Source organism: Centruroides sculpturatus, unplaced genomic scaffold, assembly GCF_000671375.1.
Source record: "Centruroides sculpturatus isolate CEXI.00-Female unplaced genomic scaffold, Cexi_2.0 scaffold96, whole genome shotgun sequence".
NCBI classification, from domain to species: Eukaryota; Metazoa; Arthropoda; class Arachnida; order Scorpiones; family Buthidae; genus Centruroides; species Centruroides sculpturatus.
Genome location: NW_019384376.1, coordinates 473,165 through 493,805, shown reverse-complemented (window position 1 = coordinate 493,805; position 20,641 = coordinate 473,165). Strand labels below are relative to the sequence as shown.

The window sequence follows — 20,641 nt, the reverse complement described above, 5'->3', positions numbered from 1 at the left end:
GTTAAATTTTTGTGATTAAATTCGATGAGTGGGGAGATAAAGAGGTCGTGTGTCGTATCTCGAGTAGATGGGACTTAATCACGATTTTACTCGTTATTATGATTTACAATTTTTTTTTATAAAACTCATCCATACTCTCAAAATTAAGATTTATGCTATTTAATTAATAACAGTTAAAAATATTAAACGATAATAATAAAATATGATAACAGATGGCACCACTAAATGTTGCTGGAAAACTTAAGCAACTCCGTGCTGGATATTTTTAGATCTGCATGTCGTTCCAATACTATATGATAATTTTTTGAAGTACTTTTCAAAATAACAATAAACCCCTGTATTTCTATTTGAAAATTTTAATTTATTGTAGGCTACATTAACATCACTACGATGAATAACATAGTTTCAGTTTTATATATCTCGAGCGAATCATCAATTTTCATTTAACAATTACAGCATGTCAAATTTATTCGAATTGAAAGTGCATTATTTAATACAGTAGCCCAGGGCTTCCCAAACTGTGCGTCGCGACGCCCTGGGGAGTCGCGGCGCTTTCATAGGGGAGTCGCGAGACGATACCCACCGGTCGCCTGCACACGACGTAATGAGTGAGTGCGCTGCGCATGCGTCTCATCACCCCGCTTCTCCAATTTCCCGCTCTTTCGTTTAGTCTTTTGTTTTCGTCGATTACAAGCATTGAAGAATCAGTGTTTTGATTTCAAGTGTGTTCTATTTAAATTGCGCATTGTAAAATGGATAACTTTATTCAAATAAATAGAAAACGTGTTGAAGACTCAGGAAAGAGTACAAAGGAAACTGTAGAAAAACGAAAAAAATACAGAAAATATGATGACCAATATTTAGATTTTGGATTTACTTACGTTAGCAAAGGAAATGTGGAACTACCCCAATGTGTTGTTTGTCATAAGGTGCTGGCAGCTGAAAGTATGCTTCCTAATAAATTGAAACGTCATTTAGAAACAGTTCACAGTAATTTACAAGGAAAACCGCGAGATTTTTTTGCANAAAATAATGTTTAGTTAAGTAAATAAAACAAATTAAGAGATAAAAACTGCATAAAATTAATCGAATGAAATATAAGCTTATATCTTTTAAAACGTTTAATATTTGATAACTATTAATAAATTACAAAATGCGTTTTTAATTTTTTCAATTTGGACTTAATTATTGACCTTTTTTTTCAATAAAATTATAATAAATTTTGTTTTAAAAATTTATCTCTCAAGATGGCAGCACGTTCCCTAAAAGTGAAAATGATGTATTCTTAGGATGAAATGCATTATCAAGTTGGGTCAGAGGAGATATTCCCCTCAATCAAAAAAAATATATATAAGTTTCTTTTTATTAGTATATATATAAAATAACTCAGAAATTTGTTATATACAGATATCAACGTTTTCTAAAGCCTTCTACACATAATTATATCGTGGCTATTATAGGTATAGAAGGCCCCTTTTATACAAGTTTTATGTAATATGAAACCCACGATATTATAGATACGATACTACTATAATTGAGGTAATTTAGTTCAGATTGTTACATTGGCATTACTTTGACAGCTTATGGAATGGGTAAAATCAAAAGTAGTTTACTCCTCAATGTCTACGTCTGCATATTGACAACATTGGCTTATGTCACACGTAAAGCATGAGCCATCGAAGTTGTGGATTAAGTTTTATACACTATAGCTTGCTTTGAACAAAAGCCGTTCAACAAGTTCTGCGTGCAACGCTGATTTCAACAAAATCAGCATCGCACGCGTTGCACGAAGCAGCCATTCATAGAGAAAAGTTTTACACTTTCACTGCATTTTAAGAGTATGCCCCATTCCTAATGTGGATTTCAAAATTTCATTGGTATTAAACCAATAAATATAATGAATTCAACAAAGAATTGATTTTAGCCCATAATGGGAGCAGAGACTAGCGAATGATCACTGATAATCTACTGTGTCGTCCTCATCTTACTTCCGGAACTGTTATATACAATATAACAGAGGGGAAGTACGGCAATTAGACAAAAAAGATGTTTAATTTTTAGATTCTAAGAACCTTAAAACGTTGAGAAATGCAAAAAATTCAGGGGTGTTTTCTGCATGTATGGATGTTAGTGTGTGTCTGGAACGCGATTTCGTTCACCCTCTTTGAAACTTAATAGCTTTTGTGCTTTTTGTCGAAATGTTTTGAAATTTTTTACGGAGGTTTGTTTATTAGGGGATTGATGCTGTTAAATTTTCGTGATTAAATTCGATGAGTGGGGAGATAAAGAGGTCGTGTGTCGTATCTCGAGTAGATGGGACTTAATCACGATTTTACTCGTTATTAGCATTTACAATTTTTTTAAAATAAAACTCTCAAAATTAAGATTTATGCTATTTAATTAACAACAGTTAAAAATATTAAACGATAATAATAAAATATGATAACAGATGGCACTACTAAATGTTGCTGGAAAACTTAAGCAACTCGGTGCTGGATATTTTTAGATCTGCATATGTCGTTCCAATACTATATGATAATTTTTTGAAGTACTTTTCAAAATAACAATAAACCCTCGTATTTCTTAATTAATTGTAAAATCTATTTGAATCTATTATGTCTATTTGAAAGTTTTAATTTATTGTAGGCTACATTAACATCACTGCGATGAATAACATAGTTTCAGTTTTATATATCGAGCGCATCATCAATTTTCACTTAACAATTACAACATGTCAAATTTATTCAAACTGAAAATGCCTAAGAATTCCTTGTATATTTTAACAATAACACGTTTATTTTTCAAGAATCTCTTAATGAGCTATACTTATAATACTGTCTCATATATTTCCAGACCTGGGATAGAAAGTGGTTTGCATTCAACTCCGGTTTTTGCTGTGAGTAATTTTACTGTTATTCCACTATGCTTATTTACTAGATGAATGTAAAGAATGTCTCACTGTGTCTCACTGAACACACAATGTTTTATTCATTTTGATGACTGGATATAACGATCGATCAGACTGATAAAACTTGCGTATTGAAGACCATTTTCTCAATTCTGTATCATATTCATTATCTCATTATGTGCATTCCTTCGTGGTGTTGCGATTTCACTTTGAGGAGTGTATTTCAACACTCTTCCTTTCTTAAATACACAAAGCAAACTGAATTCGAACTCAAACAAAACTCAAACTAAATTTTAAATACAGTGTCCTCTTCCGCTTCAAGAGACTCTAACTTAGAACGCATCAAACTTGGAACTACGCGCGCAGTGAAGAATTGCACTCGAAATCTGTTTGCCGAGATGATCTCTCGCGTTACACTAGTGTGTTTTCTGTGCTTTTTCGCTATATTTATGTCGTGTTTTATTATATAAATTCATCGATATTTTATAATTTTTTCCGCAATTTTTCTTCGTCTACAGTTTTGAGCGCCTTTCTGTTCTATATCCTTTAGGGAACTTATTTCGAAGCACAAAACGGTATGCGTGCGGCTTATATATTTATTTGTTGAAAAAATACTGATTGATAAATGAACTTTTTGAAAAAGCCAAACAGAATAAACTATTTTTAAGCAAAGCCTGACAAAATTTATACACGTAATGACATAAACATACATTTATTATGAATATTACATTTATGATATTAAATTATGAAAAAGTAACAGCAATACGTCTTCACAAAAATTGTGTGTTAATTTACCAATTCTTTTGTACTAAACGAATTAATATATAGTAAGTTTGTTATTAGTGCATACTATTTATAGTACACTTCACTACATCACGTTTATTTTGAAAATTATTGGATTGTTCACTTATGTAAAAAATTAAAAATAAGTTTTGTTAATATAGCCTACCAAACATTTAAAAACGATTAATACTGTTTATCATGCAACTCGGTGTGTAGTATTTACGTGGGAAAAGCATTTCTTTTGAATAGAAAATAGGACGCAAGGTTAACAATTATAAGAGTAGTATATCTCCCTTATATGATCGACAACTTTTAATTTTAATGAGAAACTGGTTTACAGTTTTGTCAGATTTCACTCAAGCTAAATTTTCATCTATAAATTTTCATAAATCCCATTTTTGCATCAATCTGTACCTACTGTAGATTTATAGAAATACAAAAATCGTCATTTCTTTTTCGTCATAAAAAATTGAAAAAACGATGGCACCGGAAATCCGTAAATTGTCAAGAAATATTTAAACATCCTTAGCCACTGTTTCTATTTTCTCTTATTTTCGTTTATTTAATTTCTTGTTTATACTCTCATTTAAAGAAATAAATACGTAATTTATAATTTTTTTTGTAATATTTTTACGGTAATTCTTAACAATTACAACATTCACTAAATCGTAATTAATAATTAGCTTTTCTTAAAATTCTCCAGGTTATGTTATTAAAATCCCAACATGCCATTGTTTCTATATAATTTCTCAACAATGGAACATAGAAAACTTTTTCCTTTATAAATTTATTCGTTTTAATAATTTAATAATCATTTCTAAGCTTATCAATATTTAAAAAAGAACATTCGTGGACATATTTATTAAAATTTCAATTATTCCTCTTGAACACATTATCAGCAAATATAATCCCGTTTTTAAAAATTAAATTTATAGATATATTAAATTTAATTTAATTCAAAATTAAATTTTTATTCACAAATAAAGGAAGGTAGTGATTATTAGCCTTTGAGTTTCCCTATAATAGACTTTGTCACGAGAACAAATTTTATGTCTTTTCGAGGATATAACTCGGAAAGAAAAAATGCAAATAATCCGAAGATAAAATTTAAAATATTTCTTCATTTCCTGTTATTTCTGTCAATAATTCTGTGGTAGACGTACTGAAATACAAATGCGGACAACAGCAATTAGACGGACGAAACAAACAATATTTAAGTATTTTGGAAATTTAAACTTTTCAATTGCTATTACTTAGGAACAAGACATTTTTTCACGACAAATTATTTAGCAGTTTAGAAATAATTTAGAAATTCCATGATAATTTTTAATTCAGAGAGAATGAAGAACAGGGTATTTACAAATAAGTTTACACAAAGAGAAAATTTGAATACTTTAATGTTCACGAATTATTTTGTCCCTTCGATTTCGAACGAATAATTATTACTTATGACTTCTTCAGAATGACGGGCTGCAATTTTTCATCACAATGCTTTTAATTTTAGTAGAGTCTTGACCCTGTACATCATACTTTTCCTGGTTGAACATTTGTGTGGGTCAGTAACACCGTTGAGGAAAAAATTTTTCAATTCAAAAGACATGACATGAGTTTGAAATGGAAGTTCGTATACACTTAATCGGGAAAATTCCCCCTAATTTTCTGTACGTGATGTCAATTTTCATTTTTCTAACTCCGTTATCTAGGTTAAGAAAAAACAGACGGACAGACAAAAAGACAGATATCAGTGGCAGTTTATAGGACTATAATTCTTTAAAATTTATAGCCTAACCAACTACAAAGAGTAAGAAGAAGTAAGAAGAATTCTCAAATGTCTTTATCTTCATAGAATGACACTAATCAATAATTGAATATATATGGTGAAAATAAATATAAACAATAGATGTCAATTTAAAACATAAAAAACAAAGTAAAGAGATTGACGAAGAACACATAAATCACGTAAGTTGTGCCTTGAATGAGACCTCTGTTAAAAATCCAGCAACGACTAACTTAATTTTCTTGGCAAAGTTTAAAATTGCCTGTGTGGAGATCTGTTATGATATTTAATTAAAAATTACTTTTTCATATTTTATACTTATTGGAATGCAATTTTAAAAAATGTAGACTTATAAATTCCCTCTGTCGTCCATCTGTTCGTCCTTCCTTAATTTCCAGAACGGAGTCAGATAAATGAATATCTAAAATAGAGTTTGAAAGCGGACGTGTGGTAGACTCCGATTAACTGTTTAGTACGTCCGATGCAAACCACACATTACGTTATTTCAATTCAAATCTATTCCCCTAAATGCAGTTAATAAATAACTGGGGCGACTTTATTGTTAACGGAAAAGTATGATGTACACAAGGGCAAGCCACTACTCATTTGAGGTGAAGAGCATATATTTTAGATTAAATAAATTAAAATTTTAATTAATTTAAATGTTCTTTATATCATTGATTTTAAAATCCCGCGTTTTCAGACTAAATCATATTACCATAGATGAGTCACTAATTATTTGATGCCCTGGTGGACCCAAAAGCTATAAATGGGCCGTATAAAATTAAATTATATTTTTATTTTTCGATTTTAATTTTAAGTATTTTGATTGTAAACAAACTGGGCGATTTTTCAAAAAAGTCTTAATTAAAAGCTACGCTACTTATTAAATTTCGATAGACGTAATGGAATCATTACAGAACATTTCAAATAATTAAAATTGTTTAATAAGACACGTGAACAGATGCGACATATGATATTACATATAGAAAAAAAGTTAAAATATTGATAGATATTTCTAATTACTAAATAAGCTAATAAGTTTGGAAAATATAAATTTTCAATAAGTTTGAATTCTTCATGTAATTTACAGAATATTTCATGGAATCTCGACAAATATTTCATTGATTATTTAGATGGAGTAACAACGTAAGTCTTGGACGTAGATTTTAGAAGTTTTTTAAGAGTCTCGTTTATAGGAGAGTGAATCAGTATAAAAATAATGCAAGAGCATACAATGGAGAATTGCATGGTGAAGAAGAACAGCATCCACTGTATACAGAAAATAAATAANTATGTAAAAAATTAAAAATAAGTTTTGTTAATATAGCCTACCAAACATTTAAAAACGATTAATATTGTTTATCATGCAACTCGGTGTGTAGTATTTACGTGGGAAAAGCATTTCTTTTGAATAGAAAATAGGACGCAAGGTTAACAATTATAAGAGTAGTATATCTCCCTTATATGATCGACAACTTTTAATTTTAATGAGAAATTGGTCTGCAGTTTTGTCGGATTTCACTCAAGCTAAATTTTCATCTATAAATTTTCATAAATCCCATTTTTGCATCAATCTGTACCTACTGTAGATTTATAGAAATACAAAAATCGTCATTTCTTTTTCGTCATAAAAAATTGAAAAAACGATGGCACCGGAAATCCGTAAATTGTCAAGAAATATTTAAACATCCTTAGCCACTGTTTCTATTTTCTCTTATTTTCGTTTATTTAATTTCTTGTTTATACTCTCATTTAAAGAAATAAATACGTAATTTATAATTTTTTTTGTAATATTTTTACGGTAATTCTTAACAATTACAACATTCACTAAATCGTAATTAATAATTAGCTTTTCTTAAAATTCTCCAGGTTATGTTATTAAAATCCCAACATGCCATTGTTTCTATATAATTTCTCAACAATGGAACATAGAAAACTTTTTCCTTTATAAATTTATTCGTTTTAATAATTTAATAATCATTTCTAAGCTTATCAATATTTAAAAAAGAACATTCGTGGACATATTTATTAAAATTTCAATTATTCCTCTTGAACACATTATCAGCAAATATAATCCCGTTTTTAAAAATTAAATTTATAGATATATTAAATTTAATTTAATTCAAAATTAAATTTTTATTCACAAATAAAGGAAGGTAGTGATTATTAGCCTTTGAGTTTCCCTATAATAGACTTTGTCACGAGAACAAATTTTATGTCTTTTCGAGGATATAACTCGGAAAGAAAAAATGCAAATAATCCGAAGATAAAATTTAAAATATTTCTTCATTTCCTGTTATTTCTGTCAATAATTCTGTGGTAGACGTACTGAAATACAAATGCGGACAACAGCAATTAGACGGACGAAACAAACAATATTTAAGTATTTTGGAAATTTAAACTTTTCAATTGCTATTACTTAGGAACAAGACATTTTTTCACGACAAATTATTTAGCAGTTTAGAAATAATTTAGAAATTCCATGATAATTTTTAATTCAGAGAGAATGAAGAACAGGGTATTTACAAATAAGTTTACACAAAGAGAAAATTTGAATACTTTAATGTTCACGAATTATTTTGTCCCTTCGATTTCGAACGAATAATTATTTCTTATGACTTCTTCAGAATGACGGGCTGCAATTTTTCATCACAATGCTTTTAATTTTAGTAGAGTCTTGACCCTGTACATCATACTTTTCCTGGTTGAACATTTGTGTGGGTCAGTAACACCGTTGAGGAAAAAATTTTTCAATTCAAAAGACATGACATGAGTTTGAAATGGAAGTTCGTATACACTTAATCGGGAAAATTCCCCCTAATTTTCTGTACGTGATGTCAATTTTCATTTTTCTAACTCCGTTATCTAGGTTAAGAAAAAACAGACGGACAGACAAAAAGACAGATATCAGTGGCAGTTTATAGGACTATAATTCTTTAAAATTTATAGCCTAACCAACTACAAAGAGTAAGAAGAAGTAAGAAGAATTCTCAAATGTCTTTATCTTCATAGAATGACACTAATCAATAATTGAATATATATGGTGAAAATAAATATAAACAATAGATGTCAATTTAAAACATAAAAAACAAAGTAAAGAGATTGACGAAGAACACATAAATCACGTAAGTTGTGCCTTGAATGAGACCTCTGTTAAAAATCCAGCAACGACTAACTTAATTTTCTTGGCAAAGTTTAAAATTGCCTGTGTGGAGATCTGTTATGATATTTAATTAAAAATTACTTTTTCATATTTTATACTTATTGGAATGCAATTTTAAAAAATGTAGACTTATAAATTCCCTCTGTCGTCCATCTGTTCGTCCTTCCTTAATTTCCAGAACGGAGTCAGATAAATGAATATCTAAAATAGAGTTTGAAAGCGGACGTGTGGTAGACTCCGATTAACTGTTTAGTACGTCCGATGCAAACCACACATTACGTTATTTCAATTCAAATCTATTCCCCTAAATGCAGTTAATAAATAACTGGGGCGACTTTATTGTTAACGGAAAAGTATGATGTACACAAGGGCAAGCCACTACTCATTTGAGGTGAAGAGCATATATTTTAGATTAAATAAATTAAAATTTTAATTAATTTAAATGTTCTTTATATCATTGATTTTAAAATCCCGCGTTTTCAGACTAAATCATATTACCATAGATGAGTCACTAATTATTTGATGCCCTGGTGGACCCAAAAGCTATAAATGGGCCGTATAAAATTAAATTATATTTTTATTTTTCGATTTTAATTTTAAGTATTTTGATTGTAAACAAACTGGGCGATTTTTCAAAAAAGTCTTAATTAAAAGCTACGCTACTTATTAAATTTCGATAGACGTAATGGAATCATTACAGAACATTTCAAATAATTAAAATTGTTTAATAAGACACGTGAACAGATGCGACATATGATATTACATATAGAAAAAAAGTTAAAATATTGATAGATATTTCTAATTACTAAATAAGCTAATAAGTTTGGAAAATATAAATTTTCAATAAGTTTGAATTCTTCATGTAATTTACAGAATATTTCATGGAATCTCGACAAATATTTCATTGATTATTTAGATGGAGTAACAACGTAAGTCTTGGACGTAGATTTTAGAAGTTTTTTAAGAGTCTCGTTTATAGGAGAGTGAATCAGTATAAAAATAATGCAAGAGCATACAATGGAGAATTGCATGGTGAAGAAGAACAGCATCCACTGTATACAGAAAATAAATAAATCCACACGTTAATATTTGGAATTAATTATATATTTACGTAAATTATATATTAAACAACTGCAATTACACGAAAATTAAAAATTAGAAAAAATCTTATTTTCTTACCAAATTCATTTCTGTTATCAAAAAGGCTTTTCTCATCGTTCCTAAAGCGTAGATGATGACAACAACGTGTATTACGTATATCCACACAATTATATTATTTAATGCAACAAAAAGCTTTAAAGAAAGGAATTGATCGACGATTCCTGAAATAATTGACAATTAATTAATTATTTTTATATTATCAAGTGATAAAATATGATCGAGTTGAATGGATTTAATAATCGTGAAGCTCATAAAACACAGACAAATTTAATGTTTCCGTAAAAGTGATCTAAATTGAAATTCGCCAAAAATTGCTTATTATCACATATTGATTTAAACTAACAATTTAATAACGGGCACCACCGGGAATCGGTTTCGTTGAACAATATAACGCAGTATCTAGGCGATGTGACAAGGGCAGTTCCTCCCGAGAGGCCTTTAAATGGGAAACTTGTTTCTATTTCGGTGCTAGACACGTGACTAAAACCATGAAATTGTAATGGCGCGAACGCTCGATCGCGCCATTAGAAAACAAAGCTTTCCAACATGAGTTTCTCTTCTTTGAGTGGCCGACAACAGTCGCTCAATTCCCCGAGACAGGTGTCTCGTACGAATTTATGCAATTGATGAGCCGCTGATGTGTGTCGTGGCAGCAGGCTCAACTGTTCGATGAGCAATACAAATTTCACTATTCTCCACATATTTTAATGACATATACAATATTACACTATATATATGATTTTGTAAATGTAAATAGACCACCGTTTTAATGCAAACAATGTAAAACTGTAAATAGAAATTGTATATTTAAGTATTTAAGGAACTTTTCCTGCAAAATGTTTACCGGCAGCGTTGTTTTGCTAAAGCAATAGCCATTCGATGAAGAAAGTTACTTGTACAATACATCGTTGTAGAACACCTAAATAACATACATGACTGTTCGGAATCTTTTATACATTTTGCGGGATAAAGAACGAAGCCTGTGTTTAGCTTTCGAGACAGATTTTTCAGTAAAATATAGCACCGAACGATAATGCGAATTATCATTAAATTTTCCGTGTTTAATTTGCCATAGGCATTATTTTGTCAATTGGCTATCGATTATAATTGTTTTTTTCTTCTTTTAGTGACAGAAAAACTGTTACGACAATATTAAGTATTTTATATACGTACTGTACAGTAGATTTGTAGTTTTCGTTGTTGTAAAATTATATTTTTATCGTAATTAAACATTTATTTACACCTCAAAAACTATATATAAAAAATAACTTTGCAAAATCACTTCGGACTGGGAATGTATTGGTTCACAGTTTTTCAAATTGCTGCCCAATAAATTCCCATTATCCTCCGCCTGTCGGTTCTTCCTTAATCTCGAGAACTGAGTTAGATAGATGGACGTTGAGATCACATATGAAAAGTTTATTGGTAGCAGGCCACAAATAACTACAGCATATACAAACTTCCGTGATTTTAATTCAAAAATTCCCCAGAACGGAGCTATATAGATGACTGGTACGACCCTATTCTTTTCACGAAAAGCATGACGTACAAGAGCAAGACACTACTAATTTAAGATGAAGAACATATAAATTGAATAGATTAAGAATATGATTAAAAATTGCAGCTTGACATTATAACGCTGTTACAATAAATAATTGCTTGTTGATGTGTAATCGTCTTATTATATGTGCCCTTTATATGACTATATACGACTTTTAGGTTGAATCATTCTATAAAAAAGTAAGAATCGTATTTGAATTACAGTATTCAAATACGATAATTTAGGATCATACAAAACTTATCCGGTTGAGATCATTTCATATATTTATCTACTCTCCACTGCAGCATTTTCGTAAGAGATTTCACAAATAAAATTAACGCATGGAAAAATATTGAAAAACTTTTAATGTATTGTCACAGATTGAACGAATTAATCTACAAATTTCATGAATAAAGATTTCGCGATATAACGAAGCGATATTCTGCAGAACAGAGACAAAAGATTTTACAAATTGAAGAACGCATTACAATAAATTAAAAATAATACATTATCCTGTATTATCTGAAAGTATTCTAAATTCCCTTTGTTTTTTCGGTATTTGTTGTTCTTTATCTTTTTCGTAATATGTTTCATGTAATATTATACCACACTCCACAATAAATAAAAGGGTGAACACAGAATTAAAAGTACAAGGATGGGAGTTTTAATTCTGATGCATTATAATGGATTTGTCGTAAGATCCCGAACAAACTGTTTTAACAGATAGGCGATGAGACCTGTTGAAATTAAAATATTTTTAATAACATATCGGAATAAATATTCTCTCGATAACATCACTGCCAGAGTTTGAGCTGTTCATAAATGCATTCGAAAAAAGAGCGGAAGAAAAGTTTAAAATATTATAGAGGAAGATTTTTTGACACGGCATAATGGAAAGAGGACGCATACAGAACTACCATAAACCTCGATCAAAATTGTTGAAGAACTAATTTTGGTTGTGTAAATTCTTCTGACCTATATTAATTGAGGCTGATTTTACCTGTTGTGCAATTTTAACTGCATGTTCCAACTGAGCAACCAGCTATTTCATTTGTAATCGGATGATGGGCCTGTCCGTTTGTGTCATAATTGATACAAACGGACAGCTTATTTCTGATTCGTTATGCCAAAGGTGAAAAAACATCCCGTGAGTGAGAAGTCCAACTAAGGATAATGCTTATGCTATAAGTTTTTGTTTGCAACGAATGTACTAAAACACATAAAAAATTATAAGTAAATCTATTGCTTCTTCATTCGAATAGGGCGTGGCTACATATTGAGTAATTTACTATACACATTTGATAGACTTTTAACTGAAAACTAATATATAAAAAGAAAGGCTTATATTCTTATACTTGCCGTGAGACATACATGCAAATATAAATGCTTACAATTGTTGACACTATATATTCAGACAACCGAAGAATGTCACGACGAAACGACTTGTAATAAGGTTTTGACAGAGTCATCACATTTTCAACATCAATGTATGATCAACGGAGGTTATTTCAGAAAGTTGCCTTATTCTTTTAATTCCATCCGAATTTTAATTAAAAATATTATGATTTACTTTAAAAAGTTCAATTATTGGCCTCGATAGCCTGTTTCCGTCCAGTACCGGAAATTGAAATTATTACCTGTTTTTGTCACTCAGAAACAGTGTGGCTATACAGTTGACCCCCTATAACACTGTTGATTATTCAGTTTTATATGAATTCCATGTTGTACGAGCCACTTAGATTTTACAAATACCTGAGTCGTCCACAGCGAGGAACACGTATTTGTAAAATCTAAGTGACTCGTACAACATGGAATTCATGTAAAACGGAATAATCAACAGTGTTATAGGGGGGGTCGACTTGTACTTTCTGTTCTTTGAACACTATGAAGTGTAATTATTCGACCACTAGGCATCTTTTCATGTTTTTATTTAGTTGATACGCGTTGTTTATACGTTTCGGGCTCTACGTTGTCCCTCTTAAGCCAACTAATTTTTAAAAATAGACACAATTATTACATGACATTAAATTGACAAAAACAATACAAATAATTTACAAACATGCCTTCAAATATCTATCTTTCGGAACCAACTATAATTGATGTTTAAACACATTTTACAGAGGTTATAAACTGGTACAGTACAGATTATTATTCCTAGCTCACAACGCGTATCAACTAAATAAAAAAATGAAAGGATGCCTCGTGGTCGAATAATTACACTTCATATTGTTTAAATGACAGAAAATATTACCATTTAATAAGGCGTACCAGATTTACTTATCGAATCTTTTAAAATTTTTGATGAAACCCACTTTCCTGTATTCTAAAAGAAGAGTACAGATAGACAGTAACAGTCATGTATAAATTTTGTTATGAATGTCTTTATAGTTCAAAATGGAAGTATTGTATTTTGGGACAAAAGGCGAAATCTTTTATGTAACTGTTTATCACATTTAATTCTATGACCAAATACTTAATATAACTTGAATAATACCTAATATCTTAAATAACTTGAAATTTTAAAGATAGTCGTACTTACCTCCATATCCAGATACACACGCAACACATAACAATGCTACTCCTAAGGTCCACACAATGGGCATCACACATCGAAATGTTATAAAAATATCATCATTCGTATTTTTATCATTCACGTAATTATAAGGGACAAAAATCGCTATCATCATCAGTACTATAGATGCAATATAGCAAAAATAAAGAGTTTTCTGAAAGAAAAATGTTTATATATCAGAAAAAATTTAGTGGAAAAAATACAAACATGAGCATTCTAGTTTCTGTGATGGTGGAAAAATAGAAAAATAAATATTTCATGTTGTTTTCGACAAACAGTAATTTACGTTTTTATAATAAACAGAATGTAAGATTAAACACGAAAGATTTTTTTCTACATCCATGTTTTAGCTTTTGATGTCTTCAACTATGGGAATCGGATAGTGCCATCCATTTTGCTGTATCCTGCGATAATCGCACTGTAGTCCGATACCATACGTTTTACCACAAGATAGAAAAATTGGGTCATATGAACAAAACTTTCATGAGGATATTACATGCATCATCCTTTCTGAAATAATATAAACCAATGAATGAGTGTTATCATTTTATTTATTCATGTATTGTAAGCTGATAACAAGGTATGTATGGCACGTTCTTTTTCACTTTTGAATCATTTTTTTGCGTGAAATAAAATCAAATAGTAGTAGTTTTTAGGNTCAAAACTCGATAATTCGAACACGCAATTATGTCGTCTCTTGAATCTCTAACTAACGAGGATTTCCTCTATATATATTATTAAATGTTTCCATATACATGTTTATCACACACACGTGCACACACACACACACACACACATAAAAATTATTATCCTTATACCAACTAAGAGATTATCACCACTCTTAATTCTGTTTCGTTTAACTGAACAAAAGCTCATAGAAAAATTGGGTCATATGAACAAAACTTTCATGAGGATATTATATGCATCATCCTTTCTGAAATAATATAAGCGAATGAATGAGTGTTATCATTTTATTTATTTATTTATTGTAAGCTGATAACAAGGTATGTATGGAACTTTTTCACTTTTGAATCATTTTTTGCGTGAAATAAAATCAAATAGTAGTAGTTTTTAGGGTAACTTATTGCTGAATATACGACGCAGTTCAGATAATCAATCCAAGTAGAATAACTGTTATTCACACTTCACAATTTCAAAATGATTTGAAACTTACTCTCTTACCGCTTGCTATTTTACTTATTGTTAAGCCTGCCAGAAATTTTCAAACGCTGATAAATTCAGCCAAATACGTCTGATGACTGATTTTATGGCATGACTACTCCAGAATTTCTCCACTTTTACATACTTATTGATTTGACGTCTTTTGGCTCTTGTGACTATGCTAGATTACAGAATTAGACGATGTCACACTGTCATAAGTTGTTTTGTAGTAAGGGTCATTATTAGAGTTTAAGAGCTCTAAACCTGAGAAGAGTATGCTGCAGTTTACTTACTCCTTAATAGAGAAGTTACGGCCGACGATTTCAACGCGAAAACGTGTACGTCGGACGTCCAGCGCCGCTTTCCTATAAGTCTAGAAGTTTGACAATGATGTTTGGATAGTCAGTGGAATCATGCTCGACATTCCAAACACCTTTGTCAAACTTCTAGGCCTTTAGGAAAGCGGCGCTGAACGTCCGACGTACACGTTTTCGCGTTGAAAACGTCGGCCGCAACCTCTCTAATAATAAGCTATTAGGTATTGCAATAATTTATTAACTATTACAATGTGTTAGATCTCCCAGGACACTTGCTGAAGAAACTATTTATTGTTTTTTTAGCATATTACTCTAAAATCCAGTAAGTCTACATTACGAAATATAATAGATGATGTGTCTTCACATGCAAATCAGAGAGCAGGCAATTTGTTACGACGCGCATAACATAAATACTTACGACAGGTTGCATATTATGCATTTTTCTTTGAAAAGCAGGTAATGCGTTGTTTATAATGGCTTTTTCAAGATGCGTATTGCGACTTACATTCCACAAATCATGGTGAAAAAAGAAAATTCGTGCTCGTCTTTAGTTACGGAGTCTGTTAGTTTATAAAAGTGCGATTTTACAAACAACGCATATACTCTCTTCGACATAAGAGCTCGTCTCATTACATAATAGCGCTTTCTAGTGGTATAAGATGTAACTAAAATGTGCAGTTTTATTGTAAAAACTTCGTGTTATTCCGAGTAGTTTTGTGAACACGTCACGTGTTTAAGATCAAAATTTACTGAATCGTAAATTTTCAAATCATGCTTGCCTATGGGATCACCAGGTGTTAAGTCTGCAGACTATTGAATAGTTAATTCCGAGAATTCATTTCCAATTTCTGGAAATTTAAACTTTGTTAAGTTAGCAACATCAAAACTCTTTTATTTCTTAGTATTTCAGTCATATATAATGCGTATGTTATAAAATCTTTTTGTTCAGTTAGTAAAAACGTAAACGGTACGTTAGAATTCGAGACGAGAAAATTTTCAAAATATTTTCCGAATTTTTTAAGACTCTGATGAATCAAGGCACATAAAAAAATGTAAATAAACGTGCATATAGGACTAAAGCTATATTGTAGTTATATAGAGTAGATTTATTGTTTAAAGATTAGAAATTCAAATTAACTTACTTGTTTCAATTTCAAGTTTGTATTATTCAGAAGAATTCCCATCAGCAAACCAAAAGAATAAGAACTGAGATGAGAGTAATAAGGTAAAAAATAGTTTTGTTCGAATAGTTTTTGAAGAGTTCTAAATAAACAAGTAGAAATGATAAATACGTAAATTTTTCTTCGTATTGTGTAACACAAATGAATCAAAGAAATGAATACATACGTTCCATCAATGCGTATTAGACTGTATTCAAAATATCTATTCATAAATACGTCATAAGTGTTTGATACGATTCCTCCAATAATCAATGCAGATGTAGTAAAGATACCCATTATTGGCCATCTAAAAAGTTAACACATAATTAGTTATGGGAAAAGAGCATGTATTTTAAAAACCATACCTGGCGCTAGTATCAGGTTTATAAGATAAATAGCTTTCTGTTTTGTCAGTCATACTATGTTTACATTGTTTAAAGATTACTTTTTACTAGTGATGTAACAAATATTCGGTTACTATTCGGTATTCGGCCTATTTTTACCGAATACCTAAAAACAGGAGTAAGAAATAACAAAAACACAGTAAATTAATCATTTTGGTATTTAGATTTAATGTTGTCGGGTTAGTGTTGTTTGTTTATATTTATTTATAACTTATAACATGCACAAAATAAAAAAAATTAATAATATTAGTCATATGTATTCACAATTTATAATTACAAAGATCAGCACAAATACACACCTATTCGTTCGAGAATCGTCGCACACATGTGAGGGTATGACCATGCCTATCCTTTTTAAGCGCTCATCTTTGCTCTTTCCTTTCTCTTTCCTCCATCTCTCTAAACCACGCTACATCTCTCTAAACCACTATGCATACATCATAATACGCGCTCACGATACTTTCGATTCGTCACTTTTCCGTCGTAGTTTTTTCGTTTTATAATTACGTGACTCATAACCTGGTGATAACGGAGAAAATAGACAGATAGGACGTCGGTATATGTCACAGTTATGATTTCACAGATTCGAGACAGCTTGGTAGCCCGAACGGTCCAAGGCTTTCGCCCGTGCACGCTAAGTGACTTTCATTACAAGCATTTATCTTTCCGAAGCCTATGACAACAATTGTTTGGCATTGACGGCCGCAAATTTCGCGCCAATAAGCTTCGACTTGTTCGATTATGTTATCAACTCAATTTCATATTTATTTTTACATTCGCGGTTCTTTTCTGTTTTTCATCCGTTATTTACACGTGTAGGTCATTTCATTCTTATTCACATTTGATATCATCATTTATCGCATACTGCCATGACGCACTTGTCTGTCTGCTACAACTGTCAAGAATTAACGCGATTGGCGAAGCGTAGTGACAGCGGGCGAATAGAGAGCAGGGTCCTTGCCATAATGAAGTTTGCGCGCCAATTTTCGTACGTGCGTTAATCAAGCCGAATAGTTTGGCCGAATATTCGGTATTCGGCCTGAGGCCGAATATACTATTCGTTGCAACACTACTTTTTACTTATTTATATACTAATAAAATGCCTGATAATTTTTCTGTTCCTCAGCGCAATTCCAATAATAAAAAATGTTCAAATTTAGAGTTCCACAATTTTCCGAATGACCTAAAATCGGATAAAATGGGAATTGAAGATAAAAACTGGAAAGAACATCAGTCAATAGGCTCATCTGTAGCAGACATTTTGATGAAAGTGAATACAATGTCACTTTTACGGAAAAGTTTATATGACAGTTTATAATTTTTACGTTTTATGAAGTGTTACTTCGTATAAGTAAAATGTCTTTTATTTCATAAACATTTTATGGTGAACATTTAGTGCTTTTTACAGTTAGGCTAGGTTTACTTTGTACCTTGTCAAATCTAAAAATTGTCCAAATTCTAATAAAACATAGCGACTACCGATAGTAGGCTATATTGTATACAGTACGAGAGTATAATGAGTGCAGTTAATGTGCTTGTTTTGTGCTCTTCTGTGTTTTGCGATTTTTTTCGAAAAGTTTTAGTCAGAACCCGGCAATCGAAACACCATCGAAACCTATTTGTTTAGGTTTCGATGGTGTTTCGATTGAACCTAATTGATTAGTGCATTATTTATCCAAATCGACTCATTTCTCGAATAGATTCGAGTTTGAAAATTTTTCCTCAAGGCTCTGCGTGTGGCCTGCTCCTATGGATCATCACACTTGTTCGCTTTCTCACGCAGAACTACACCATCGCACATGCAGATGACGTCTTCTTCCTTATAAAGGCCAACTCTCGTGAGGAATTGGAGCTCAGGGGCAACGAGTTTATCAATAACATCGAAACTTGGAGGTCTAAGGATAAGCTTTATTTCAACGCTAACAAGTCACAAGGTACAATATCCACCATGCCAGGAAAGAAACACCTATATAAAAGAGTCCCTACCATAATATAGGAAGAAATACAATTGAGATATTGAAGGTTCTCAAATATCTTGGGGTTATTATCGACCACAAGCTTCTGTGGACAAATCACATCGAATATATATGCAAGCAATACTGAGAAAATATTCCAAAATTTAGCACGCTTCGCTAAAAAATAAGTGGGTCTTGGATTCAGACGCCATGGCCACCATATATGATATGGTTTACGTACCAATAATTATTTATGCCAGCAACACGTGGGCAGACGCAGTTAAAAAATCACACAAAAAATCATATCAAGGAAGTTGATCTTTTCCCAAAGGAAAACGCTGCTGCATATCGCCAAAGGTTACCACGCTGCCCACCTCTATCCTGCAAATTATTGCTAAGAAAGCCACTATTAATATGCTCATAGAAAATCATGCAAAAATCTGGAACCTACTCAGAGGCAGCAACATCGACACCAATGATGAAACTTTCCATGCTAAGAACGTAGAGAAACCAATAGAATATAAATCTACAGGGCCCGCTCTAGGGGCGGGCAACCCGGACATTTGTCCGGGGCGCCAAAGTTTAGGGGTGGCATTTTGGCTGTAAGTGTGAGAAAAATATTGATGTGTTGATAAGAGACGACGCCTCGGGTTTATTAAATTGTATTAAACAGTTTAAGTCTTTGTGTTCACTAGTTATTTGGCATAAAATACTAAATTCCATTAATCCAATAAGCAAGTTGATGCAAACAAAAGATTTTGATCTATCCTTTGCACTTGATCTTTTACAAAACTGCAAAATATTTTTTAAGAATCTTCGATCGGATTCGTCCTTCGATAAAACTATTATTGATGCAAAAGAACTTGCTACCGAAAATGATGTGGAGGCTAATTTTGAATCAACAATAACACGACACCACGTTAGAAGAAGGAAAAGCAACTTATACGAAGCACGAGATAAACCCATCAAAGATCCAAAAGAAAAATATAAAATAGATTTTTTTTTTACAATCGATCAAGCACTAAATGCACTAGATGCTAGATTTGAACAACTTAGTAATCATAGTAATTATTTTCAATTCTTATATAATATATACGATTTAAATGTCATGACCAAAGAAATGCTACTAAAACACTGTAAGTATTTAGAATGCATTTTAACTGATGGTGATTTTGTTGACATAAATGGGGTAGAATTAGCGGAGGAAATTTCAGCATTATCTGCGCTTTTGGACAAAAGAGAAAGCCTAAGCAATGTACTGAGCTTGATAACAAAGTTAAATTTTGCCCCAAATCTTACTATTGCTTTAAGAATGTTGCTAACAATACCAATAACTGTAGCAAGTGGCGAAAAAAGTTTCTCTAAGTTAAAATTAATTAAGAACTTTTTACGTTCGGCTACTACACAAAATCGTCTTAATTAATAATTTGGTCATGTTGGCAATTGAGCATAAAATTGCTGATCAAGTAAATTTAAAAGATGCAATAAAAAATTTTGCAGAACTGAAAGTAAGAAAAAAAGTTTTTCTGTGATTTTAGCGGAGTTGATGTTACCTTGTTTTATTTTCAAAATAATGGCATTTTGATTGTTTGTGCAATAATACATTTTTAATAGCATTCAAAAATGTAAAAAATTATATGGTTAACAATTTGTGGCTAGGTACAGATATTTCTTAATTAATTTCTGTGCTTGATTATCAGTTATGTTATATGTTTCCTTCTAAATATATGCTTTTAT

General features: G+C 31.1%; 1 protein-coding gene across 1 annotated transcript; it reads left to right on the top strand.

The window, feature by feature from the left end:
- The first annotated feature begins 752 nt into the window (after window positions 1-752).
- LOC111617309 lies at window positions 753-20,327 on the top strand. Its single transcript, XM_023358622.1, has 2 exons — window positions 753-990; window positions 19,600-20,327. The coding sequence occupies exons 1-2, from the start codon at window positions 753-755 to the stop codon at window positions 20,325-20,327; spliced, it is 966 nt and encodes a 321-aa protein (XP_023214390.1).
- The last annotated feature ends 314 nt before the right edge of the window (window positions 20,328-20,641 follow it).